General features: G+C 43.2%; 1 protein-coding gene across 1 annotated transcript in view; it reads right to left on the bottom strand.

The window, feature by feature from the left end:
* Positions 1-2,013: 2,013 nt before the first annotated feature.
* LOC126158378 (uncharacterized) overlaps positions 2,014-27,520 on the bottom strand; it is a 111,083-nt gene continuing 85,576 nt past the window's right edge. The window contains exons 3-4 of the mRNA XM_049916439.1: positions 2,650-2,812; positions 2,014-2,060 (exon numbers count right to left, since the gene is read on the bottom strand). Coding sequence (XP_049772396.1) covers positions 2,014-2,060; positions 2,650-2,812 — 210 coding nt within the window. The remainder of the gene's footprint in view (positions 2,061-2,649; positions 2,813-27,520) is intronic.

The following is a 27,520-nucleotide window of genomic DNA, read 5'->3' as shown; positions in this document are numbered from 1 at the left end:
TAGCTGTTATTGTTCCAGAGATATTTTGGGTGGACAAGATAGCTGGGACACCCTGTATATAACGCACTTATGGACGAGTTGGGCCGGGAAGATTCATTTGGAGGCCTAGATTCTGATGAAGATCCTGATTTTGTTGAAATACAGGAACTATCAGATACAGAAGAGAGTGGAGGAGACGATGATGATACTCTTGGTAGTTCTTCCAATTCAAACATCATTCTAGGTAACAATGGCTATAAGTGGTCTTCAGCTACACCATCTTAGAGAGGTAGAACTAAATCCAGAAATTTAGTTACTCACCTCCCGATACCAAAGGGTCAGGCATGGTCTATTTCTAGTCCAATTGAAGCATGTCAATTATTAGTGACAGATGAAATGCTGGACATGATTGTCACTTACACGAACGCCGAAATTACTGGCAGACTTTCTTCAATCGGAAATCCGGGAAGTTACCATAACTACAAATACTGTAGAGCTAAGAGCTGCCCTTGGACTCTTCTATCTCTGCGGCGTAAACAAGGCTGCTCACACCAATTTAGAACTTTGATCTCCTAAATTTGACAATGACGTGTTTCGCATTACAGTGTTACTAAGGCTATTTCAGTTTTTGATTAGTTGTCTAAGATTTTATCAGAAAGCAACCTGCATGCAAAGAAAACAAGAAGACAAATTTGCACCCATTCTAGCCATCTGGACTAAATTCATTGATAACTGCAAATCCCTATAATCGCCTTTCGAATACTGTACAATAGACCAGCAGCTAATGGGCTTCCGTGGCAGATGCCTATTCATGATATACATGTCTTCAAAGCCGGACAAATATGGAATTGATTTTGATGTTGAATGATTCCCCGACTTATTACATGCTAAACACTATTCCACACATTGGCAAGTTAGTAACAGAAAAAAATGAAGTTGTCCTATCTTATCATGTGAGAAAGTTATCAGGACCCATTCATGGCACTAATAGGAATCTGACTGCTAACAACTCGTTTTATTTAGTTCCTCTTTATCAGACAATGATTGAAAACTTCGGTTTGACAATGTTGGGAACTGTAAGAAAAAATAAACGGGAAACACAACAATCATTTTTCCGTTCTCGAAATGTCGGAGAAACATAATTTGCTTTTGATGTGAATAGGTCGCTACTGTCATATGTCCCAAAGAAGAATAAAATTGTACTCTTGCTGACAACCATGCACTGCTCAAACGACATCGACAAAACAACAGGGAAACCTGAAATGATAATTTCATACAATAAAACAAAAGGTGGGAGTGAACTTTTGACCAACTGTGCAAAACTTACACCACAGCACGTGCAACAAGAAGATGAACTGTGAGGGTTTTCTGTGGCATTTTGGATCAAAGTGGGATAAACGCCATGATTCTCTTTACCGTTTCCAGCACTGGAGTAAAGAAGCCACGAAGAAAATTTCTGCATGAATTGGCATGGAACCTAATTGCGCCTCGCCTAAGGCCTAGATTGAATACACCTACACTATGAAGGAATGTGAAGAGAACTCTGGAAGAACTATTGGAAATAGATACTGAGGCACCAGACAGACCAGAACCTCTAACCAGCAAAGTGAGACGTTCACTGTGTTCAAGGAAAAGAGGCAGAAAAACAAAAATGAGTCTCCACGCCTGCAAAAGGGCGATCTGTGATTAACATAGAGCCCTAATTTGTACCAAGTGTGCTCACTGATAATAAAAATGGTGACAGATATATTACAGTTTTTCACTTGACTCTAATATACGTTAGTTTCATATTTCTTATGCGTTTTTGCACGAATATGCTATAATAGTAATTTTGTAAACACCCAGTGCCAAAATATCCAGTAAAAAGCAAATAATCCATTATATTATTTTATTTTGTACATTCAAGTTCAGACTCATGTTGAATTTATACATTAATAAAAAATATATGAAAACTCGTTTTCAGCATAGCGTTTAAGTGTAACTTATATCAAATTTGTAAATACGTATGTTACTCATTGTAACAACTAAGTAAAGTCAAATAAGACATTCTGTTCCATCGTACACATTCAAATATGAGGAAGCTAAAAATAAAGAAATATAAAACATCATTTATTAATAATACTACACACATTTTATAAATACCATGTGTTACTCGTTGTTGTAATAAAAAAAATAATCACTACAAGTAACTACTTAGTCATTTACAAATTCCGATACATATAAACAGTCCAATGTATATATTAAAGAGCTTGAAACACACGATATATGCTAACGTTTTATTGGGGACCAGCGGATCCCAATGTGGGGTGCAAGTTAATTCAAATCAAATCTGCTATGCCAGGGTTAAGATACTCTCCTGCCTCTGTAATGTGAGCCGTAAGGACACAGGTCACCGTGCATTGTTGAACACAGGATGTTTACATCGCAGAGGTCTCTGTCAGGACATAATTTTCAAAGAGCTCGGTACTATCGGCTTCACATCACGTCTTAGTTGTCCCGATCCCGAACAAAAGAAGTTATGAAACGACAGTACTTTCTGAAGAAGATCAAACTACTTCGCTGTCGTTCCTTGTCCATTAACACCGTGTACGTACCAGGTGGTGCTGCAAGCGCGCTACATGGTGCTGCTCAGGAGGAACAGTGTAGTGCAGATGAATGGCGGGGACCTACCTTTGGCTGCAGCACGCACGACGTCCAGGTAGCGCAGCGCCATGGGCAGAGGGCTGGCGAACAGGCGTAGGCGCGACCCGTCGGGCCTGGCGAGGAAGATGGCCGTGTGCAGGACCCGCAGCGTACGAGCCTCCACCGGGCTGCCGCCTCCGCGAAGAAGCACCTGAAGAGCGGAAATATTTACGTCTATTCATCGTCGAAAATAGCTCAGTGCTGTATGTTATTCACTAGCTGAGAAACCCATCGTTGCCCCGATACTTACTTATCCACATCTTATATTAGACCATCCCCTCCTCATCCTCCCCACCCACTCTCTGGCCACCTCCTTCTCCACCCCTCCCTCTGTCCACCACCACCTCTCCCCCTACAGCGAAGCTGTAGTGAGAAATAAACATTTTTCCTTTCATCTTTTTGTTCACCTCCACTCCCAATCTCTGTCCACTTTCTCCGCCCCTCTCTCTGTCCTCCACCTCCTCTCCCCCTCCCTCTGTCCTCCACCTCCTCTCCCCCTCCCTCTGTCCTCCATCTCCTCTGCCCCTCCCTCTGTCTACCTCCTACCACCCTCCCTATTTGCCCACCTCGTCCACCCGCCTTCTCCATCACCCCATTACTACCTCCATCTCAATGGAAAATTGATGGTTTTACCCCCAACAGTAATTCTTTTGAGATAGTAATATGTGTACCAAGTTCGGCTGAAATCGATGTAGGAGATAAGAAGATGTTGAACTTACACTCAAGTCTTTTAAGGACATAATACATTTACATAACCAACTACGCTTCATGAATATTACTTTTACTTAAACTACAGGCTTCATTGGGATATAAAGCAATCAACATATTCTATTTAATGTAACTTCTTATAAATTTTGGTACTTATATTGTATTACATGCAAGTTACTATGAATAATACTATTTCACATATGTTTTCAAGTCCTGACTTCCATGCAGTATCGTTGTTTCTGTTTAAGTCTGTTTGTTAATGATTACATTTTGCGTTAATGTAGGAATAATAATCAGTTTTGTTGTATGTTCTCACTTTTGTGTTAGTAGTGATTAAAAATAAATTTTATTCTGTAGTTGACATTTAATGACAGAAGTTGTGACAGATGGTCAGCGATTTTGTTATTTCTGTTGATGTTATTTGTTTACTCATTCCACTCTTTCGTTGTTACTTTAATACTAATAAGTTGTGCTACATTCTGATATTTCATTAATAATGGTCAGAAACGAAATTAATTTACAGTCAAAATTTCGTGACAGCAGTAGTGTCAGACGATCAGCGATATTCTGTAGTTACATCTGCTTGTTGACAATTCTGCCAATGACGTTATTCGGTTATATTGAATGTACATTTCTCTTCTTGTGTTATTTAAGTCACATTTTCTCTTTGTTTGTACTATAGTTTATCCTGGATCTTGGTGGATAATGTCAATAAAGTTGCTGATAAATTGTTCATCTTCTAGATCAATCTCCTCGATGAGGAAATTATGATAAGAAATTATCCACTTTTAATCCTCAACGAACAAACTGTCCTAAAATATAAACAGTTCATCGAAAACCTTATTGATATTATCCATCGAGATCCAGGATAGACCACAACACAACCAGAGACAAAATTTAGCTTAAATATCACAACACAACAGATATCCATTCTATATAACCCAATAACATCGCTTGTAGAATTAGCTGCTGGTGAACCTTCTGGGAAGTGAGGTAGTGATCCAAGAAACTCTTCTCTTCCTGATGTTTCGTCCAGGACTGCGCTGGACATCCTCAGAGGCGCTCCTCCGATGAGTCTTGCCGATTGACCGATCGGACGTCTTAGAGCGACATAAGTACTGTAGAAAAGGGGGTGTGCTCAAAGTAACTCGTGATGAGCAGAGATAATCCTTGTCAGAGGTAAAGCATAACTATCGATTATCGTCTTACCAAAGACGATTTATAGCGATTTTGCAGAGCCACTGTCCATATGTCGCTAAGTTTCATTGCCTCCTCTTTCCTATTAAAATTATCCTGATGCTTATAAATTTCAAGGACTTTTCTACATAGTAGTCGATAATAATTTGACGTTGAATATAAAATGGCTCTGAGCACTATGCGACTTAACTGCTTAGAACCACTTAAACCTAACTAGCCTAAGGACATCACACACATCCATGCCCGAGGCAGGATTCGAACCAGCGACCGTAGCGGTCGCGCGGTTCCAGACCGTTGAAGATAAAATTTCTGTTTCAGAAAACTTTACTATGTGGTTTCCTGACTGAAGAGCATCTCCCGCTACAACTAATTTCTCTATTTTTCCTAATCGGCAAAGACTTCTGTGCTCTCTTAGCCGCCTATTTACGCTCCTTTTGGTACTTCCAATTTAAACTTTACCACGTGTACATGGAATTTTGTAAACACCACATGTCGACAGAGAAGGGCGTTTGTCCTTCACAGATCGGAGTACTTATTCTCTTTGTTGGTCTAAAGACCAGTCTGATGTCATGTTTCTGTAAAATCGTGCCAATCTGATGGGTTACTTCTTTTAGTAAAAGGGAGATAAACTGTATTTTTCGCCGTCATGAGTGGCCGAGCGGATCTAGGTGGTACATTCTGGAACCGCGCGACCGCTACGCTCGCAGGTTCGAATGCTGCCTCGGGCAGTGATGTGTGAGATGTCCTTAGGTTAGTTAGGTTTAAATACTTCTAAGTTCTAGGGGACTGATGACCTCAGAAGTTAAGTCCCATAGTGCTCAGAGCCATTGGAACCATTCTTTTGTGTTTTTCCATCGTTGTGGTTCATCCTTTTCCTTCGGTCTTCTGTCCCTTGGTCGCAAAATCCTCTTTACCTCTTTCTCTGAATAGCCATTTTTCTCGAAAGCCTGCTTCAGACGTTTTATTTAAGCGTCCAGGTGTTCCGATGTGCATATCCGTTCGTATGATTTTCTATTTGCATGGTGAACTGGATTTTAGGATTAATTATAGTTAGATGCTCAACGAATTCGTCCAAAGCGTTTCTACCATGGGACCAAACCACAAATGTGTCGTCTACAAATCAGTAACAGCGATATGGTTTCTTATTTGCTTTGTGCAGAGCCTATTGTTCAAATTTCTCCATACAGAAATTAACGACCACCGTATCAAGATGATATATTCAGTGATAAAACAAAGCAGTACGCTTTACCAGAAATATCGACCCTTAGACAATCTGTCTAAAAGCGTATTTTAAATACGACAGTATGCCATCTTAGACACTGTATAACACTTAAAACACTTGATAATGGCACTTTGAAGCCGAAATCATGATCGTGTAAATGTAACAATGCAAATAAAAAACAGTCTAATGACGGTACTGACTTTAAAGAGGAACAAAAGCGTTTCTCGGACCTCACATCCCGAAAGGTTTACGAGCAGCTCTGTCATCCGGTCGTGAAAGCCTTCATTCTATGTTTGTAGAGTTGTCAACAAGCAGATGTAATCATACAATATTGCTGACCATCTGACGTAATTGCAGTCACGAAATTTCTACTGGAAATTAATTTTGTTTTTGACCATTATCAATGAAATGTCAGAACATAACACACAACTGATTACTACTAGAAGAACAACGAAAGGATATAACCAGTAACAAATGGACAGCAAAAGAGACATGATATTGCACCGAAGTCAAGACTTGGAAATGTATGTACAATCATAATATTCTGGAGTAGCTTGCATGTAATACATGGGTACCAAAATTTATCAGATGTTCTAATACAGATAACCTGATGATGGCTATATAGCCGAAATAGGCCTATACTTCGAATAAAAATAATATTCGTAGCAGCGTAACTGGTTATATTGATATTATTACCCAACAGGCCTAGAAGATTAGAAATGACTTACGTGACATATGCACACATACAGGATGGGTGAGAAGCCCTGTATTCCTGTAACTCGTATTCAGTATCAAACGTTATCATGCATGTAGGTAGCTACGATACTTCTTACTGGTGGTTGGAATACATTTTTGGAATTCTTGTTGATATGTTTCCGCAGCTGCAGGTCGAGTATTAATTTGTAACGAAGGCAGATGTGAGCGATCATAGTTACACTATAGGGGAGTTTAGTGGAAACGACAACACACAGGGCAGACAATGAGATAGATTTTAGGAGCGGTCCAGACAATATTTAATAGGCACCATCGGGAAAGGCAACACATCTGGATTTGGAAAGAAGTGGTTTTACTTTTGGCTGTGTTAAAGACGAGCCCCGGAGTGGAAGGAAGAAGACACGAGAGGGAACATGTGCCAGAGTCTCTAATTGAGCGGTCACCTATGAAGTCAACACCTAAATAAACGTGCTACAGAACTCGGTACACCGATGCCATCAATGCGAGATCACACGCAAAAAGACCTTAACGTCAGACCTCTCCGACCGATGATCGTAAATGAGATATGGAATACAGAGCGGAATGAGCGCGTTTTGTTAGCATATCGTGCTTATTTAACTCAATTTCAAAAAGCGGGGAACCATACCTAGTTTATATTTTCAGAGGAATGTATCATTTATCGCAATTGACGTGTTAGAAATATTGTCGTTTGGGCGAAAGATAATCCTCTTTGCAAAGTCGAGTTAGAAAGCAACGCATGTCATGTAATGACAGGAGCAGCGATGACATCACAACATTTGCTTGGACCGTACTTTTTTAAAGGGACTGTGATTGGCGCAAAGTACTGACACAAGTTACAAACATGGTCAATACCTCATCTTGAGGAAACGGGTCTCTCAGAACGCATATGGTCGCAGCAAGACGGAGCGCCTCCTCACTACCCTCCTAACTTCCTAAATGGACACTTTCCAGGACAGTGAAGAGTGGTTCATCAGCAACACCAGCGCCCTTGAAATACCCACAAAGAATACCTAACCTCAACTGAGAAGACATTATCGGGAGTCATTAAGGAGCATATATCTGCACGTCGTTAAGCTACAAACGAAGAAATGCGCGGACTTGTTGAGGATGAATTTTGCACTATAACACTGGAAATGATCAAAAATATGTCAAGAACAACATGGAGGTGCATGGACATGTGTTTACAGCATTATGGGGTACATTCCGATATACTGAACACTTAATACGTAAGGAAGGATTTGTGTTTAAAAAAATCAGTCAGCATTCGATGCTAGTGGGTATGAAGACTTCTCGCCTACCATGTATACGCCTCACTGTCCGTTGTTTTTCGCCATACAACTTGAGGCGTAGCGTCTTGCTTCATGCCAGTTGAGATCAGAGAACAGTGAACTGAAGTGCAGTATGAGTCACGCTCTGGACAAGTGGCGTCAGATGCTAGAGTGTGTGTAGTTTCTATGCAATGTGGTAGAGGTCACTAGCTGACGGACACTGAGCTGCAGTCGAAATACTATCATTTTCATTTGTAGTTCTGTTTGTTTAATTCCCTAATTGTCTGTTAGTTAACATTGTAATTGTGTTTAGTTTGAGAGTGAATTAAGGTATGAATGTGAAATAATGTTTTATGTAAGGTTTTTATACTATACATTGAGCTAACTGGTGTCTTGAGGAATGTTCGACAATAAAGTGTGTGTCAGTCATTCGTAGCGGGGAGTTTGTTATAAACTATTTGTTCGGTTCATGGTATTGGGGAAATGAGATTATGATTTCGGTAAATTGGTTAAGTTAAGACGGAGTTCATTTTAGATTTGTGGGTTTTCAAAATTTATTTATGTTAATTTACTATTGTATGGCAACGGCCTTGCCACAGTGCATACACCGGTTCCCGTGAGATCACCGAAGTTAAGGGCTGTCGGGCGTGGTTGCCACTTGGATGGGTGACCATCCAGGCCGCCATGCGCTGTTGCCATTTTTCGGGGTGCACTCAGCCTCGTGATGCCAATTGAGGAGCTACTCGACCGAATAGTAGCGGCTACGGTCAAGAATACCATCATAACGACCGGGAGAGCGGTGTGCTGACCCCACGCCCCTCCTATCTTTATCCTCCACTGGGGATGACACGGCGGTCGAAGGTCCCGGTAGGCCACTCACGATCTGAAGACAGAGTGCTTTAATTTACTATTGTGATGCAGTGGTTAATTTTGGTTGGTTCTGTATACATGCGCGGGATTTAGCGGATTTGATCCTGCTTTCCTACTGGCTGTGATGTTTCTCTGGTAATCAGAAATTAGGATATTGGCGCGTATTTTGGGAACTAGAAACTTTTTTTGTGCAGAGAGATGAGTAGAGTCGGGGCTTGGGTCTCATAGTGGTCGGACCTATTGAGAGGTGCTCCGACGAGAATGATTGGGTAAAGAGTAAGAGAGTTCGATTTAACCACTGTGTGAAATTCAGAGCTTTTGGTGACATTTTAAATAAGTAAATTTCCCATGGCGTGTTCCCTACTCGCGAACGTGCACATTTTTCTACATGAGATTGTTCATAGCAACATCTGAGCGAGCTATTCTAAAAGAAACAATCCATTTGTAAATTTTCTGTGAAGGGTAACAATAATTGCGATAAACTGACAACGGTTGTGAATGATGTGTGCGTATGGACTATTCAGACTTTTACAGCTTAGAGTAACGCTTGGTAGTAACTGCTGTATGCAAGCTTACCGTCATACAGAGAAATTTTACGCACTTATATACTTTCATTGAACTATTGATAATCTTCCACCGACAAAACAAATTTTAGTACGACTTGCGGTTACGAGGAACACACCTGTTTTTCCTACAGCTTTTTCCTACTGAGAACTACATTTCGTAAGTTCAAGGGCGGGTGCGTGTGAGAGAAGACATTCACCACAAGGTGAGCGGAACTTTATACGCAGCAGAATCTCAACGCTCCGCCGCAAATTCCAAAGAGGTTGTAAAATTTATCTGTGGTATTCATCCGTGTGGCTTAATGATACGTTCAGGAACAAAGTGATGAAATCATTGGCTCGCTGGAGCGCTCAATCTCGCGACCTGGTTGACAAGTTGATCAGCAGAAATAAGAGAAAAATTGCACTCCATTCTTTTAAAGTATTCGAAGTCAACTAAATACAGGAAATAAATACCAGCAGGTCGTTTAAGAATATTCACCCGTTCTCATCCACACCACCACCCCTACTGGCCCTTAGGAATTTTACTCCCACAGTATTTTTATACAAAAGGAGAGTTCCGTATACACCACATTTGGCTGAAATTTCTTCGGTAAATCCTGAGTTACGCTTCAATGTCACCAGATTCTCATTCCCATCCCTATGGTACGTAGATGGTTCTTAACCCCACTGCGCTTCTTTCCAGATAGCAAGTGATGCGTATATCAAGTATGGTTGAAATCTATGTGGAAGATTAGGAGGAGATGTTGAACATACATACATACTCTGACGGAAAATAATCATAACACCAAAAAATAATTATATAGAGTAATACAGTCTCGGGAATTCATTTTTCTTCATGACATATTTAAGTGATTAACATTACAAGATCACAGATTAATTTAAAAGAGAATTAAGCCATTGCAAGTGTGAAATGCTGGTACATTAACAGGCGGTGTAACCACCAGAAAGTTGAACACCTGGTGGGCTCACCACTCTTTGTTGAGTTCATGTTTCGTTATCACGTGGCCCCAGCCTTTGTAGCACCTCTTCGTGCTGTATGTCTGTCCTCCTGCTATACTTTTTTCCCCTCCCTTGCGGAACATGTCTTGGGTATTTTCGGGTATGCGTTGTACTGCTTCGGTAGCCCGGCATCGGAACAGCCCCTCATCTGCTTTTCCTTCTTTTACTGTTATCCTCCTTCTCCTCTTCCTCCGCTTCGGCGTTTGAGGTCTGTTCTAATTCCTTATACCTCCCTCTGCGCTCACGCGTTTGACACGTAACAAGCGACTGGGCAAGGCGTAATTCGCAGCCCCAAGTCGACAGGTAGAGTTTGCACTTACCTCTTGGTACAGGCAAGGCCCAAGGAGGGATGACTGCCTGAACTGTTACATTCCCAACTGCCAACTGGTTCCTCTGTCTGGAGGTCTCGAGGTGTGACTTGAGGCGCGAACAGTCGTCTGAGGCAGGTGCGCGCCCCTCAGAGAGGGGACCCCCAGCGGAAGGTGCGCGCCGTCGAAGACGCTGGCAATCCACAAGAGGTTACTTTAACGTCTGTAGACGTCTCTCCATTGAGAACAACATGCTGTGTTCGGTTTGCTAAGAGCTCTTCAATCCAGCCACACAGGTGGTCAGATATTCCGTAGGCTCTTACTTTGTTTATCAGGCGACTGTGCGGAACTGTACCGAACGCCTTCCGAAAGTCAAGGAAAATGGCATCTACCCGGGAGCCTGTATCTAATATTTTCTGGGTCTCATGAACAAATAAAGCGAGTTGGGACTCACACGATCGCTGTTTCCGGAATCCACGTTGATTCCTACTGAGCAGATTCTGGGTTTCCAGAAATGACATGATACGCGAGCAAAAAACATGTTCTAAAGTTTTACAACAGATGTCCATGGCCAACCATCTCATTGAACACCTGCCTGCAAGCTGTTGCAATTCGCATTTTCCATCCATTTCTCATTATACCGACGTACTAAGGAATGACGAGATACGGTTGAAGTTCTCTAAGGCTATAGATCAATGAGGAATAGCTCAGTAGGCAGTACAGTTGAAGAGGAATTAACATCTCTAAAAAGGGCCATAACAGAAGTTGGGAAGCAAAACATAGTACTAAGATGGCAACTGCGAAGAACCCATGGGTAACAGAAGAAACACTTCAATTGGTCGATGAAAGGAGGAAGTAAAAATATATTCTGGGAAACTCAGGAATACAGAAATACTAAGTCGCTGAGAAATGAAATAAATAGGAAGTGCAGGGAAGCTAAGAAGAAATGGCTGTAGGAAAAATGTGAAGATATTGAAAAAGAAATGATTATCGCAAGGACATACTCAGCATCCAAAAAGCCAAAGCCCGTAGCTCGTGGTCGTGCGCTAGCGTTCTCGCTTCCCGCGCCCGGGTTCCCGGGTTCGATTCCCGGCGGGGTCAGGGATTTTCTCTGCCTCGTGATGGCTGGGTGTTGTGTGATGTCCTTAGGTTAGTTAGGTTTAAGTAGTTCTACGTTCTAGGGGACTGATGACCATAGATGTTAAGTCCCATAGTGCTCAGAGCCAGAAAGCCAAAACAACCTTCGGTGATATTAAAACCAAGGATGACAACATTAAGATTTCAACGGGAATTCCACTGTTAAATGCAGAGGAGACAGCGGATAGGTGGAAAGAATACATTGAAAGCCTCTATGAGGGGGAAGATCTGTCTGATGTGATAGAAGAAGGAACAGGAATCGATTTAGAAGAGATACGAAATCCAGCATTAGAACCAGAATTTAACAGAGCTTAGGAGGACTTAAAATCAAATAAAGCAGAAGGGATCGATAACTTTCCATCAGAGACTCTGAAATAATTGGGAGAAGTGGAAACAATACGACTATTCTCGTTGGTGTGTAGAATGTATGAGTCTGGCGACATACCATCTGACTTCCGGGAAAGCATCATCCACACAATTCCGAAGATGGCAAGAATTGACAAGTGCGACAATTATTGCATAATCAGCTTCACAGTTCATCCATCCAAGTTGCTTACAAGAATAATATACAGAAGAATGGAAAAGAAAACTGAAGATGAGCTAGATGACGATGGCTTTAGGGAAGGTAAAGGCGCGAGAGAGGCAATGCTGAAGTTGCGGTTAATAAAGGAAGTAAGACTAAAGAAAAATCAAGACACGTTCATAGGATTTGTCGACCCATAAAAAGCGTTCGACAATGTAAAATTCTGCAAGATGTTCGAAATTCCGAAAAAAGTTGGAGTAAGCTATAGGGAGAAACGTGTCATATACAATATGTACAACAGCCAAGAGGGAATAATGGAAGTGGACTACCAAGAACGAAGTGCTCGCATTAAAAAGGGTGTAAGACAAGGATGTAGCATTTCGCCCGTACTGTTCAATATGTACATCGAAGAAGCAATGATGGAAATAAAAAAAGTTCAGGAGTGGAATTAAAATTCAAGGAGAAAGGATATCAATGATAAGATTCGCTGATGACATTGCTATCCTGAGTGAAAGTGACGAAGAATTATATGATCTATTGAACGGAACGACTAGTCTAATGAGTACAGAGTATGGATTGAGAGTAAATCGAAGAAAGACGAAGGTAATGAGAAGTAGTAGAAATGTGAAGAGCGAGAAAATTAACATCAGGATTGATGTTCACGAAATAGTTGAAGTTAAGAAATTCTGCTACCTAGGAAGTAAAATTATTAATGACGGACGGAGCATGGAGGACATCAAAAGGAGACTAGCAATGGCAAATAAAGGCATTCCTGGCCAAGAGAAGTCTACTAATATCAAATACCGGCCTCAATTTGAGAAATAAATTTCAGAGAATGTACATCTGGAGTACAGCATTGTGTGGAAGTGAAACATGGACTGTGGGAACACCGGAACAGAAGAGAATCGAAGAATCTGCAATGAAGTGCTACAGACGAATGTTGAAAACTAGGTGGACTGATAAGGTAAGGAATGAGGAGGCTCTGCGCAGAATCGGAGAGGAAAGGAGCATGTGGAAAACACTGATAAGGAGAACTGACAGAATGATAGGACATCTGTTAAGACATGAGGGAATGACTTCCATAGTACAAGAGGGAGCTGTAGAAAGCACAAACTTTAGAGGAAGACAGAGATTGGAATACATCCAGCAAATAATTGAGGACGTAGGTTGCAAGATTCAAACGAGTCAGAAGACTGGTGACAAAAAAAAAAAAGTCTACATCCCTTCGTTACGCGCTGTCTCCAGGGCACACTGACTCATGCTTATTGGTCAGTTCTATCACCCATTTTTGTTGTTTACGCCCACCATCCCCTTTGGGGCTTGGACCATTGCGTGATCGATAGGTCGTGCGACAGTGTCTAGCAGGACATCTTTGTTTAGGACGGCATACTTCGCGTGGTGGTTGGAGGCGTATGGGCAGTGGTAGTGAGACTGGGAAGGCCAAATGGTTAGCTTGGAGTGAGGCAGTGGAGTTGTACCCAGGTAGGGAGACGAGTGGTGTGCTGGAAGTTGATGGATGGTAGAAGTGTGGCAGTCAAGTCACCGGCTCTGAGCACAGCAGCCTCACCCGGAAGAGCCCCTCAGTTGGGTTCCTGGAATGCGAACCTTTATTATTTATGCTCCAGCTGGCTGCAAACCAGTGGAAGTGTTGGCTGTGTACAGAGGGAACGAGCATCTTGTGTGCTTCAGCGACTGACTCGACTTGGAGCCAGACAGTGGACTGCCGCTGTATTGATGTTGTTGGTAGCCCGATGCTGTCCTTCTCGGACCGTTTCATGGATATATCTGGTGGGCTTCTCATTTGGTTTATCGGATGCGAGTGAGCCAAGCATCGGCAGTAACTATATCCATAATAGCCATTTTCTGTACCAGAACTGTGGCTTTTTAGTTCACTATTTTCTAGTACATCTACATACATCTACATTTATACTCCGCAAGCCACCCAACGGTGTGTGGCGGAGGGCACTTTACGTGCCACTGTCATTACCTCCCTTTTCTGTTACAGTCGCGTACGGTTCGCGAGAGGAACGACTGTCTGAAAGCCTCCGTGCGCGCTCGAATCTCTCTAATTTTAGATTCGTGATCTCCTCGGGAGGTATAAGTAGGGGGAAGCAATATATTCGATACCTCATCCACAAACGCACCCTCTAGAAACCTGGACAGCAAGCTACACCGCGATGCGGAGCGCCTCTCTCGCAGAGTCTGCCACTTGAGGTTGCTAAACATCTCCGTAACGCTATCACGTTTACCAAATAACCCTGTGACGAAACGCGCCGCTCTTCTTTGGATCTTCTCTATCTCCTCCGTCAACCCGATCTGGTATGGATCCCACACTGATGAGCAATACTCAAGTATAGGTCGAACGAGTGTTTTGTAAGCCACCTCCTTTGTTGATGTACTACATTTTCTAAGGACTATCCCAATGAATCTCAACCTGGTACCCGCCTTACCAACAATTAATTTTATATGATCTTTCCACTTCAAATCGTTCCGCACGCATACTCCCAGATATTTTACAGAAGTAACTGCTGCCACTGTTTGTTCCGCTATCATATAATTATACAATAAAGGATCCTTCTTTCTATGTATTCGCAATACATTACATTTGTCTATGTTAAGTGTCAGTTGCCACTCCCTGCACCAAGTGCCTATCCGCTGCAGATCTTCTTGTATTTCGTTACAATTTTCTAATGCTGCAACTTCTCTGTATGCTACAGCATCATCCGCGAAAAGCCCCGTGGAACTTCCGACACTATCTACTAGGTCATTTATATATATTGTGAAAAGCAATGGTCCCATAACACTCCCTTGTGGCACGCCAGAGGTTACCTTAACGTCTGTAGACGTCTCCCCATTGATAACAACATTCTGTGTCCTGTTTGCTAAAAACTCTTCAATCCTGCCACACAGCTGGTCTGATATTCCGTAGGCTCTGAACTTTGTTTATCAGGCGACAGTGCGGAACTGTATCGAACGCCTTCCGGAAGTTAAGGAAAAGATCATCTACCTGGGAGCCTGTATCTGGGTCTCATGAACAAATAAAGCGAGTTGGGTCTCACACGATCGCTGTTTCCGGAAACCATGTTGATTCCTACAGAGTAGATTCTGGGATTCCAAAAACGACATGATACGCGAGCAAAAAACATGTTCTAAAATTCTACAACAGATCGACGTCAGAGATAAAGGTCTATAGGTTGGTGCATCTTCTCGACGACCCTTCTTGAAGACTGGGACTACCTGTGTTCTTTTCCAATCATTTGGAACCTTCCGTTCCTCTAGAGACTTGCGGTACACGGCTGTTAGAAGGGGGCAAGTTCTTTCGCGTACCCTGAGTAGAATCGAATTGGTATCAGCGATTCGATATCAGCCATTTTTTCGTTTGCGCGAGGATTTAGAGAAGGAACTGCAGTGCGGTCTTCCTCTGTGAAACAGCTTTGGAAAAAGGTGTTTAGTATTTCAGCTTTACGCTTGTCATCCTCTGTTTCAATGCCATCATCATCCCGGAGTGTCTGGATATGCTGTTTCGAGCCACTTACTGATTTAACGTAAGACCAGAACTTCTTAGGATTTTCTGTCAAGTCGGTACACAGAATTTTACTTTCGAATTCACTGAACGGTTCACGCATAGCCCTCCTTACGCTACTTTGACATCTTTTAGCTTCTGTTTGTCTGAGAGGTTTTGGCTGCGTTTACACTTGGAGTGAATCTCTCTTTGCTTTCGCAGTAGTTTCCTAACTTAGTTGTTGAACGACGGTGGGTTTTTCCCGTCCCTCACAGTTTCATTCGGCACGTACCTGTCTAAAACGCATTTTACGATTGTCTTGAACTGTTTCCATAAACACTCAATATTGTCAGTGTCGGAACAGAAATTTTCGTTTTGATCTGTTAGGTAGACTGAATCTGCCTTCTATTACTCTTGCTAAACAGGTAAACCTTCCTCCCTTTTTTTATATGCCTATTAACTTTCGTATTCAAGGATGCTGCAACGGCCTTATAATCACTGATTCCCTGGTATGCACTTACAGAGTCGAAAAGTTCGGGTCTGTTTGTTATCAGTAGGTCCAATATGTTATCTCCACGAGTCGGTTCTCTGTTTAATTGCTCGAGGTAATTTTCGGATAGTGCACTCAGTATAATGTCCTTCTAGATTCACGTCTGTTTCCTTATCAGACTTCTGGTTATTGGTCCCACTTCTTTCTTTAGGCATAAAGTTAAGTGTGCACTCACATCAAATTACCGAATTTTTTTCTTCATTTAATGCTCAATTCTAAGTTAAAAAAAAGTGGTTCAAATGGCTCTAAGCACTACTTAAACCTAACGAACCTAAGGACATCACACACATCCATGCCCGAGGCAGGATTCGGACCTGCGACCGTAGCAGTCGCGCGGTTCCGGTCCATTCTAAATGTTATTTGTGAAGTTCAGTCTCAGCTTCCCAAATGGACACTGTTAAGGCGTCGGATTTGTGGTGGGACACATTAATATATTAAATGGGTTCATTTCATGTGCCATGCCCTGCATAAACTATTAATGGAGGGCACAGTTTCATTTCCTGTCTTATTGGGTTTTTATACTACCAATTTTAACTGTATTTTAATTGTTTGTAGGGATTGGAGTAGGCGGACGAAACCGTTACCACTCCAATATTGATATAAAATTGATATCAAAATAATTAACTGATTAGTTTATTACCCCTGACGACAATCATCCCCAGCCAGTACAAGGAACCCCGCCCCCTTCCCCTTTCCCCTTCGCCACTCCCTCAGAACCTGCCCTACTGGTTGGAATTTCGAATTTTAGCGGGAAATTCAAGAAACACTGGGAATTTCAAAATGGTGGGAATTTCTTTCTCCCAAGGCTTTGCTGAACGTCCCACCCCCACCTCCCATCTGGGAATTTGCGGGAAATTCAAACTATCAGATACCCTTTTCGGGACTCTAACCCCAGTACTCCTGGACGGAAAGCCCAAGTGCACCCCATACACAGGGAAACTCTCCAGCTGCAGGTGAGTAAGATTAGATTACTTCATTAATTTAGGGTGGGAAAATGAAGTACAGATCCCTCCTAATTACGTAATTAACCATAAAGATCTGTCATAATTATACAACTATATGCAGAGTGCTCACCAAGGAGCGCTTAAAATCGCAATACAGCTCAAAAATTGACGATGTCATAAAACTGCTGTTATCCTGGTGGCAAAAAAAAATCACAATACCTGTCGAAGCTATTGGCAGATATACTCAAAATAAACCCTACGTACGACGATCCCTTTACTCTGTTCTAAATGTGAACTGCGAGGAGAAAAGCTGCAGTGGAAGATATTATCTTTATTTTTGGTGGGAAATGTGTTCAGCTAACAAGATATTGGGGTCTGAGACAGAGGAGTTTAATGCGTGTGCTGCCTGTTAGCATACAGCTCAGGACTCTTTCTATAGCCTCCTATCTGAGGAATAGATGGAAGTGATAATGGACGAGCGTAGGGGGAATACTTTTCAGCAAATAATAGTGATGCAGTAGGGTGAACTGACGATGCGTTTTACAACTCATAGGAACTATCAGTTAAATAATCCACAGCTGCAAAATACTAACACGAATTCTTTACAGACGAATGGAAAAACTAGCAGAAGCCGATCTCGGGGAAGATCAGTTTGGATTCCGTAGAAATACTGAAACACGTGAGGCAATACTGACCTTACGACTTATATCTTAGAAGAAAGATTAAGGAAAGGCAAACCTACGTTTCTAGCATTTGTAGACTTAGAGAAAGCTTTTGACAATGTTGACTGGAATACTCTCTTTCAAATTCTAAAGGTGGCAGGGGTAAAATACAGGGAGCGAAAGGCTATTTACAATTTGTACAGAAACCAGATGGCAGTTATAAGAGTCGAAGGGCATGAGAGGGAAGCAGCGGTTGGGAAGGGAGTGAGACAGGGTTGTAGCCTCTCCCCAATGTTATTCAATCTGTATATTGAGCAAGCAGTAAAGGAAACAAAAGAAAAATTTGGAGTAGGTATTAAAATCCATGGAGAAGAAATAAAAACTTTGAGGTTCGCCGATGACATTGTAATTCTGTCAGAGACAGCAAAGGACTTGGAAGAGCAGTTGAACGGAATGGATGGTGTCTTGAAGGGAGGATATAAGATGAACATCAACAAAAGCAAAACGAGGATAATGGAATGTAGTCGAATTAAGTCGGGTGATGCTGAGGGTATTAGATTAGGAAATGAGACACTTAAAGTAGTAAAGGAGTTTTGCTATTTGGGGAGCAAAATAACTGATGATGGTCGAAGTAGAGAGGATATAAAATGTAGACTGGCAATGGCAAGGAAAGCGTTTCTGAAGAAGAGAAATTTGTCAACATCGAGTATAGATTTAAGTGTCAGGAAGTCATTTCTGAAAGTATTTGTATGGAGTGTAGCCATGTATGGAAGTGAAACATGGACGGTAAATAGTTTGGACAAGAAGAGAATAGAAGCTTTTGAAATGTGGTGCTACAGAAGAATGCTGAAGATTAGATGGGTAGATCACATAACTAATGAGGAAGTATTGAATAGGATTGGGGAGAAGAGAAGTTTGTGGCACAACTTGACCAGAAGAAGGAATCGGTTGGTAGGACATTTCTGAGGCATCAAGGGATCACCAATTTAGTATTGGAGGGCAGCGTGGAGGGTAAAAATCGTAGGGGGAGATCAAGAGATGAATACACTAAGCAGATTCAGAAGGTAGGTACTGGGAAATGAAGAAGCTTGCACAGGATAGAGTAGCATGGAGAGCTGCATCAAACCAGTCTCAGGACTGAAGACAGCAACAACAACAACAACAACAACAGGGACTATTACCTGTGGTGGAGCTGTTGTGTATCTAAAATGGTCAGTCAGGTCACAGTGCAGGTGATGACTTCAATCGCCCACAGCCATTCCATTTACTGACCATGTAAGTGTCTCACTGTAAATTCGTTACAGATGCCTCCCGCTGCATTGCTGTAATTAGAACAGTGAAGCATTTTCCATCAGTTGTGGTATCGTGCCTTGGTCTTCCCACACCCAATGATGGTTTGTCTTTTACCCCTTCTTACTATGCATCAATGTACAAGTTACAGAGCAGCGATACCAAAGTGGTCTCTCACGGTTACTGGAATATGACGAAGTTGTCGAGAAACAAAGGGAGAACCATTTGTTTGAATTTCGAGTAACAGGGTGCTTGTCAAGCAATGCAGCGGGAGGCATCTGTAACGAATTGCGACGTACGTCAGCCACCAAGACACATACGTGGTGTGTAAAAGACATGACTGTAGGTGCGCGAAATCGTGTCCTGCACTGTGGATTGACTGGCCATTTCAGAAACACAAACAGCTACAGCAAATGGCAGTAGTCCCTACGTGTTGTGGAATTTTACAGGTAATACACTTATTAAGCTCCTCTCTGTTCATCACTATCTCATCAGTTGAAGACATTTCCCGCCAAAATACAGATAGTGCCTTCCACTGCCTTTCTCCTGGCAGTTCACAAGAGATTTACGAGGGTAAGTGAATTATTATCCGCAATTTAGTTAAATTTTTGTTTGTTTTGGTAGTACTGTCGTTTCACGTTGATGATGCATGCTTTGTTTATTTGTTGTAATATCTGCTATTTTCAAGCTGTTAAGTTAACTTCGTTACCGCTGCCGTGCTGTTAATCATGGCTGCTCCGCTGTCTATTTGCACCAAAGAAGAGCAACGTTCAGTGATCCGTTTTTTGTGGTCGGAAGGCGTATCAGGGGCCAAAATTCATCAAGACGTTCGGTACAGTACGGGAACACTGTTTTGCCACAACGAAGTGTCTACGAAAGGCTTGAAAAATTCCGAAATGTTCGCACAAGTGTTACGCACGATGTAGGAGCTGGACGACCGTTACCGACACTAATGAAGAAACCACTGAGCGTTCACGTGAAATGATTCTCTTAGACAGACGATTAACTATTGACGTAGCGGCACATTGTCTGTAAATTAGGCAAGGTTCTGCCTACGAAATCATCCACAACAGTCTTTGGTTTTATAAAGTTTGTGCACGATGGGTCCCAAAACAAGTCACACAGTTGCATAAACAAACGCGCTTTGACATCTGCAAAAACCATTTGGATCGCTATGGTAACAAAGGGGACAACTTCTTAGATAGGATCATTACTACTGACGAAACATGCATCCATCATTACGAGCCGTTGAGTAAACGGCAGAGTATGGAGTAGAAACATCCAAATTCGCCGTGCAAGAAAAAGTTCAAGATCCAAGCATCTGTAGGAAAACTGATGCTTACGATTTTTTGAGACGCACAAGGTCCGGTATTGGAACATTGTGGGGAAAGTGGCACAACAATAAACAGTGTACGTTACAATGAGATGCGTACGGCCAGGCTAAAGCCTGCGATTCGAAGCAAAGGCCGAGGATTGCTGTCAAAATGTGTTGTGTTGTTGCACGACAATGCCGATCCGCATACTGCTGCCCACACTGACCAAACGCTCCAGAAACTCAAATTGTAAGAACTGGATCATTCTCCATATAGTCCTGATCGTGCCCCTTCTGACTATCACTTGTTTGGTGCACTCAAACGGGCATTAAGGGGCCGTCGATTTACCTCGAACGAAGCAGTGAAAGAAGAGGTGCATTCTTGGTTCGCAGCTCAACCGCAACCTTCTTTTATGACGGCATCAGGAAGCTTGTACAACGATGGACCACGTGTGTTAAAACGCAAAATGATGTTCATGTAAGTTTCCTATTTGATTGCAATAAAATTTTATAACTATTTTGCTTATAATAATTGACTTACTCTCGTATTTCTACTTGTAGGTAAATGGATCATTCGACGTATAGTTTATTTTGCGTATGTCTACCACTAGTTTTGAGGGGTATTGTGAATTTTGTTCCCCAGCAGGATAACAGCAGTTGTGTAATGTCGTCAATTTTTGAGCTGTATTGCGATTTGATTCGCTCCTCGTGTAGAGCTCTGCATGTAATTGTGAAATTAGGACTGATCTTTAGATTAGCTATATAATTAGGACCGAACCTTACCTACGTTTCCCACCCAAAATAAATAAAGTACGCCGTCCGATGTGGCCGTGCGGTTCTATGCGCTTCAGTTTGGAACCGCGTGACCGCTACGGTCGCAGGTTCGAGTCCTGCCTCGGACATGGATGTGTGTGATGTCCTTAGGCTAGTTAGGTTTAATTATTTGTAAGTTCCAGGTGACTGATGACCTCAGAAGTTAAGTTGCATAGTGCTCAGAGCCATTTGAACCATTTGAAACAAAATAAAATACGCTAACCTAACCATTCACTCATACAGGAGTATAACAGGGTTTACTTCGGCTTTCCACCCAGAACGATCAGGCTTCGAGTCCCGGAAAGCGCTTCTGATAGTTTGAATTTCCCACCAATTCCCATGTAGGGGTGCAGTGGGATATCAGCATAGCCTTGGGACAAAGAAATTTGTTCCATTTTGAAATTCCCACCATTTTTTGAATTCCCCACCGAAATTCGACCAAAATTTGTGTTTCCTGCCAATAGGGCGTATGGGGGGAGGAGGATTACAGGGGAGGGGGAGTTCGAAACTAAGGGGAGGAGGAGGGGACGTCGACCCATCCTACCAGATGGGGAAAACCTATTACATAATGTGAGGGTAATTAATTGATCAATTGGGGTGGTACGGGCTTTGCCCCAGTAATGGTGGGGCCTCTTTATCTTAATTATTAAGTCTCACTCAGTGGGTACTTTATTTTGCAATTGTTATTACTATATTATACGTTGCTGTGATGTTCAATAAAATGTTATGTTGTATCTGCTGTTAGTCGGGGGTTCATGAAGCAACCAAATGCGTTTGCATGGGATTTAGTGCTCCGCTCCACGTGGCGGTTACTTGTTTAGTCCTCACCCACGTGGCGAGAGTAAGTACAATATGTGGTTGGCAGTCAAACTTCCTGCCCGGTGAATGTATCTGGAACTGTGTTTAGATTTCAGCCGCCTTACAAGTTTCATTGATTTGAATCCGTCAGTTCACTGAAAAATTACTTACTTGTTTTCTTTTTGCTGTAATTTTGCCTATCCCTTTCTTATTGCTGTAATTTTGACTGTTGTACAGCGGCTTTCGGTCTATAGTAGACGCCTGGCCCAATTCTTGTTTCTTTGCTAATTAGTATACCATTTGTGTTTCTTTTGGTGGGAACTGGTTGAAATATGCCTGGTTGATAGAGCAAGCGCAGCGTCCGAACATGGAGCCAAGTCAGCGATCGGCAGAACGGGCAGCCGCGTTCATGAGGTCCTGCACTACTCAATCTCCCTGAGCCCACTATGCCTTGCTAAGAAAGGGCTGTATAGCACGTCGATGTACATATTGTTCATTTAATCGTTACGCGCCTACTGCAGCTCTCCTTTTAATTTTTTTATTTCATGTAAATTTTTCAAGTGTTAATCAGTCAATATGCCAATTGCGTGATTACTAACTTTATTTACTTAAATGTGTTACGCAAGTGTGACTCAGAAAACAGAGATTATTAATCTTACCTCTTTTATGCATTTTTGATTTTTGAACCGGCCAAGCACCAGGAGATTCGAGGTCTGTTAGTTTCATGAAGGTTCTCACTGACTATTTCTACCATTCAGGACAAAATGTTTTACATTAGTTTTGTCTGGTTATTTCTCTTTCGTGTCTTCTGCGTCTTCGCTATCTGTCCGTCTAATAATTTTTCTATATGATGCTTATTTGCGGAGTATACTTCCAATTTTGACTGTAAATCATATTCTTTCGAGAAAGAATTTTTAGCTCCTTTATTGTACTGCTTTAACTATTACTCTGTTTCCTATTAATAAATGTGGTACAGTTTTATCCTTGTAAATTATTCTGTTTCTTAGTAATCAACTGTGGTGTCACCGCAAGGCACCACACTTGCTAGGTTGTAGGCTTCAAATCGGCCGCGGTCCGTCTCCGACCCGCGAGTCGCCACTGTCGACGCTAGCAGACCGAGCGCCGCCACTCGGCTGGTCTTACGAGACAAGCTAGCGCACTGGCCAGTTCTACAGCCGACATTAATAGGAATGGTTCACTTGTTACAGCTTCAGAGATCTCATTTGCAGAGACGCTAGTTAGCATAGCCTTCAGCTAAGTCAGTAACTACGACCTAGCCAGGCGCCACATACAGTTTATGCATTGACAATTGATCTATATGTGTGAAGCAATCAGAATTGTATAGAAGTATTCGCAGTTCAGTCTATAACTGCACTTTTAAATATTATTGTACAAGGTCAAGATCGACGTTCACCGCTAATGCTAAATTAAAGCTAAGTATTTAACTGTATTCCGGCCTACTAACTTTCTAATCACCTAAGATGTTCCAGATCCATTGATCCTCCCGTCAGCCTACGTGATCAACGCGTGCAATTAATGACCACACATCGTGATCAGACAGAGTCAAATTGCGTGACTCAGCCGGGTCACCCTTTTTCCATGAGGCCACAGTTCCGCCTCATACATAACATCAGCACCACTGAATGTGAAACTTCTTGGCAGATTAAAACTGTGTGCTGGACCAAGACTCGGACTCGAGACCTTTGCCTTTCTCGGGCAAGTGCTCTACTATCTGCAGATGGTCTGTCACACAGTTTTAACCTGCCAGGTAGTAAGCACACACTCAGCTGCCGTGTGAAAATCTCATTCTGGAACCACTGAATGTGTTTTTCGAATAGATATTTAACAAATACTGCTTGTGTGTTCTGTTAAAATAAATGGAAAGTTCATACCACGAATGACGTTTAGTCTCCCTTCGGCCCTGTCCTTCCTACAACAGACAGCCTGTCGCGTGTATTGTGTACCACCTGTCCGAGAGGTTCCCTCTTGGCTAACCTTCTCAGTCAAATCAACTTCATCTGTCTGAACAATGGAGTTCCCATGTTCCTTTTAGACCCCACCCACACCTATTCCCATGAGGACTTTTCATTCTTCACTGCCTAGCTTGCATATCGTCTTGAGTGGTCTGTTCTCTCTGACACGTAACCGAGTGACCATTTCTCGTGTGCTATACGTTTGCTGACTCCTACACAGCATGCGTGTAAACCCAATTGGCAGCTTTCTAAAGCCGACTGGAGGCTTTACTCCTCTCTGGCGACCTTCGACGGGCAACATGTACCCATTTGTGATGGTGACCAGGTAGAGTACCTTACGAACGTCATCCTTTCAAGAGCAGAGTGTTCCATACCTCGCATTACTTGTTTATCGCGCCCTGTCCTGGTCCCCTGGTCGATTGAGGCTGGCCGCGACTCGATTAGTGCGCGGAGACGTGCTCTCCGCATTTTTAACCGTCATCCCACGATGGCGAACTGTATTTTTTTATTAAGAATTGCGTGCACATTGTCGTTGCATGCTTCGTAATAGCAAACAAGCTAGCTGATATCCTTTACTATTTCTTTTAACAGTTGCAACCTCCTCTTCCATCGTGTGGAGCAACCTCTGGCGGCTCTCTGGGACCGTGGTTGGTTCCCCGATTTGCATCCTGACAATAACAGATGACGTCATTGTGCGCTATCTCCAACACCTTGGACCTCTGTTTAGCGGAGATCTGGACTCCACAGACTATCAGCCCGCCTTCCTCCCTCGGAAACGAGTGTAGGAGGCTCGAGTAATATCCTTATCGTCTCAAAATCATGAATGCTACAAAACCGCGTTCACTATGAGGAAGCTGGACCATGCTCTCACCTTATACCTTATACCAACCTCCCCCCTCCCCTCTCTCCTGGCCGGACGATGTTAGCATTCAGGTGTTGCAGCATCTTGCTGTTGAGGGCAAGCACATTCTCCTTTGTACGTACAATCGCATTTGCACAAAAGGCACGTTTCCTAAACGCTGGCGTGAAGCCACTGTCATACACACACCTAAGCCCAGTGCGGACAAACATTTTGTTTCTAGCTGCCGCTCCATTTGACTCACCAGCTGTGTTTGCAAGGTGATCGAACTTACGATTCATAGCCGTCTGACATGGTGGCTCGAGTCTCGCAATCTACTAACCAGTGTACAATGTGGCTTCTGTAGTTAACCGTTTCGTCACTTTGTCAACCCATGTTATGAACGGTTTACTGCGAAACTACTAGACTATGACCATGTTTTTTGATTTGGAGAAAGCCTATTACACCTGCTGGAAGACTGGTATCCTCCATTCTCTATACACGTGGGGTTACCGAGGCTGCCTGTCCAATTTCTCTCAGGAATTTTTAAAAGACCGAGGTTTCAAGGTATGTGGGGGTTCCGCCTTATCAGGCATGTTTATCCAGGAGAACGGGGTGCCTCAAGACTCCGCTCTAAGCGTCGTCCTCTCTGCTACAGCCATTAACCCTATTATAGGCTGTCTCCTGCCGGGCATCTCTGGCTCCTTTTCGTGACGACTTTGCGTTACGTTGCAGTTCTCCTCTGACTTCTCTCCTTGAACGGCGTCTTCTGCGGTTTCTCGATCGTCTTTTCTTGTGGAGCATTAACAATTGCTTTCGCTTTTCCGCTGACAAACCCGTTTTATGAATGGGTTTCTCCCACCGTCTTTACATGTGGAGTCTGCTGCCCTTCCGACGCCAAAACAACGAAATTCCTGGAGCGGATGCTTGATAGGAAACTTTCTTGGTCTTACCACATGTCTTACCTGACCACACGCTCTACCCAGTCCCTTAGTGTTCTACATGTCCTAAGCAGTACTTCTTGGGGAGCGTATCAGACCACCCTCCTCCGTTTATACTGGTCCCTTGCCCGTGCCGGCCGGTGTGGCCGTGCGGTTCTACGCGCTTCAGTCTGGAACCGCGTGACCGCTACGGTCGCAGGTTCCAATCCTGCCTCGGGCATGGATGTGTGTGATGTCCTTAGGTTAGTTAGGTTTAATTAGTTCTAAGTTCTAGGCGAATGATGACCTCATAAGTTAAGTCGCATAGTGCTCAGAGCCATTTGAACCATTTGAACCCTTGCCCTTTCGAAAATAGACTAGACGTTTTTCGCTTATTCATCTGCACGTCAGTCCAGCTTACGCCGTCTTAATACAGTCCACCGTCGTGGATTACGTTTGACCACTGGCACCTTTTACACTACCCCGTCTGAGACACTAAGCAGAAGCTGCCGAACTACCGTTCTCATACCGGCGTGATGGCCTTCTCAGCGCATATGCACGCCGTTTGTCTTCCATGCCCGGTCACCCATCATATGCTCCCTTTTTCGATGACACCCTTGATCGCCAGTATGGAGCGTGCTTTTCATCTCTGTTACCTCCTGGAGTTCGCTTTCGGCTACTGCTCTGGCAGCGTAACTTCACGCTACCTGCCAAATTCCCGATTGGTGCGAAACCTTCACAGCCGCCTTGGCTTTGTGTGGCGGCCCGTGTTCAAATGGTTCAAATGGCTCTGAGCACTATGGGACATAAAATCTGAGGTCATCAGTCCCCTAGAACTTAGAACTACTTAAACCTATCTAACCTAAGAACATCACACAAATCCATTCCCGAGGCAGGATTCGAACCTGCGACCGTAGCGGCCACGCGGTTCCATACTGAAGCGCCTGGAACCGCTAGGCCACTGCGGCCGGCGGCCCGTGTTCATCTTGGACTTCATTCAGTTACCAAGGACATTACTCCAGATTGGATCTATCGCTGTAAGTTTCTCGACCTTCGCACGCAACTTAGGACGATGCCTTCGCTTACACTAATGGCTCTAGGACCGACCGTGGTGTCAGGTGTGCCTTAGTCATTGGCTTCCCGGACATTGTTCGATTTTAACAGATGGGCTGTTCGCCCTCTATTAGGCCACCCAGTACATTCGGCGACACAGGCTTTTTTTGTGTCGTATGCTCCAATTCTCTTAGTGTCGTTGTTGAGGGAGTCACCGTGATGTTTACGTGTGTTTCCTTCTGACGACCGTCTGACGGGAGATGCGGCTGTCGACAGTGCTGTCAAGGCTGCAGTCCTCTCCCTCTCTGCTGGGTCTTCCATTGCTTCGGATGATCTCCGTGTTGCCGTCTGTCGGCAGGTAGTGTCACTTTGGCTGCACCACTGGACATCTCTTCAAGGGAACAAGGTCCATCGAATTAAACGTCTCCTAACGGCTTGGCCGACCTTCTCTCGGTCCTCCTGTCACGAGGAGATCCTTTTAGCTAGGTCGCGTTTTGGACACAATTTTTAGCAATCGCCATTTGTCACGTCGGGAACCGCTCCGCCGCTCCGGCCCCCCCCCCCCCTCCCCCCTATTTGTGCTGATTGTCAGCAGCCTATGACGGTTCGCCATTTTCTGAACCAGTGCTCCTTTTTTAACCGCTTACGTTCCAGTGTACGTTTGCCGTCTG

Source organism: Schistocerca cancellata, chromosome 2 (genome assembly GCF_023864275.1).
Source record: "Schistocerca cancellata isolate TAMUIC-IGC-003103 chromosome 2, iqSchCanc2.1, whole genome shotgun sequence".
Lineage (NCBI taxonomy): Eukaryota > Metazoa > Arthropoda > Insecta > Orthoptera > Acrididae > Schistocerca > Schistocerca cancellata.
The sequence above is the reverse complement of the archived record's forward strand: the minus strand, read 5'-3'. Positions and strand labels throughout refer to the sequence as shown.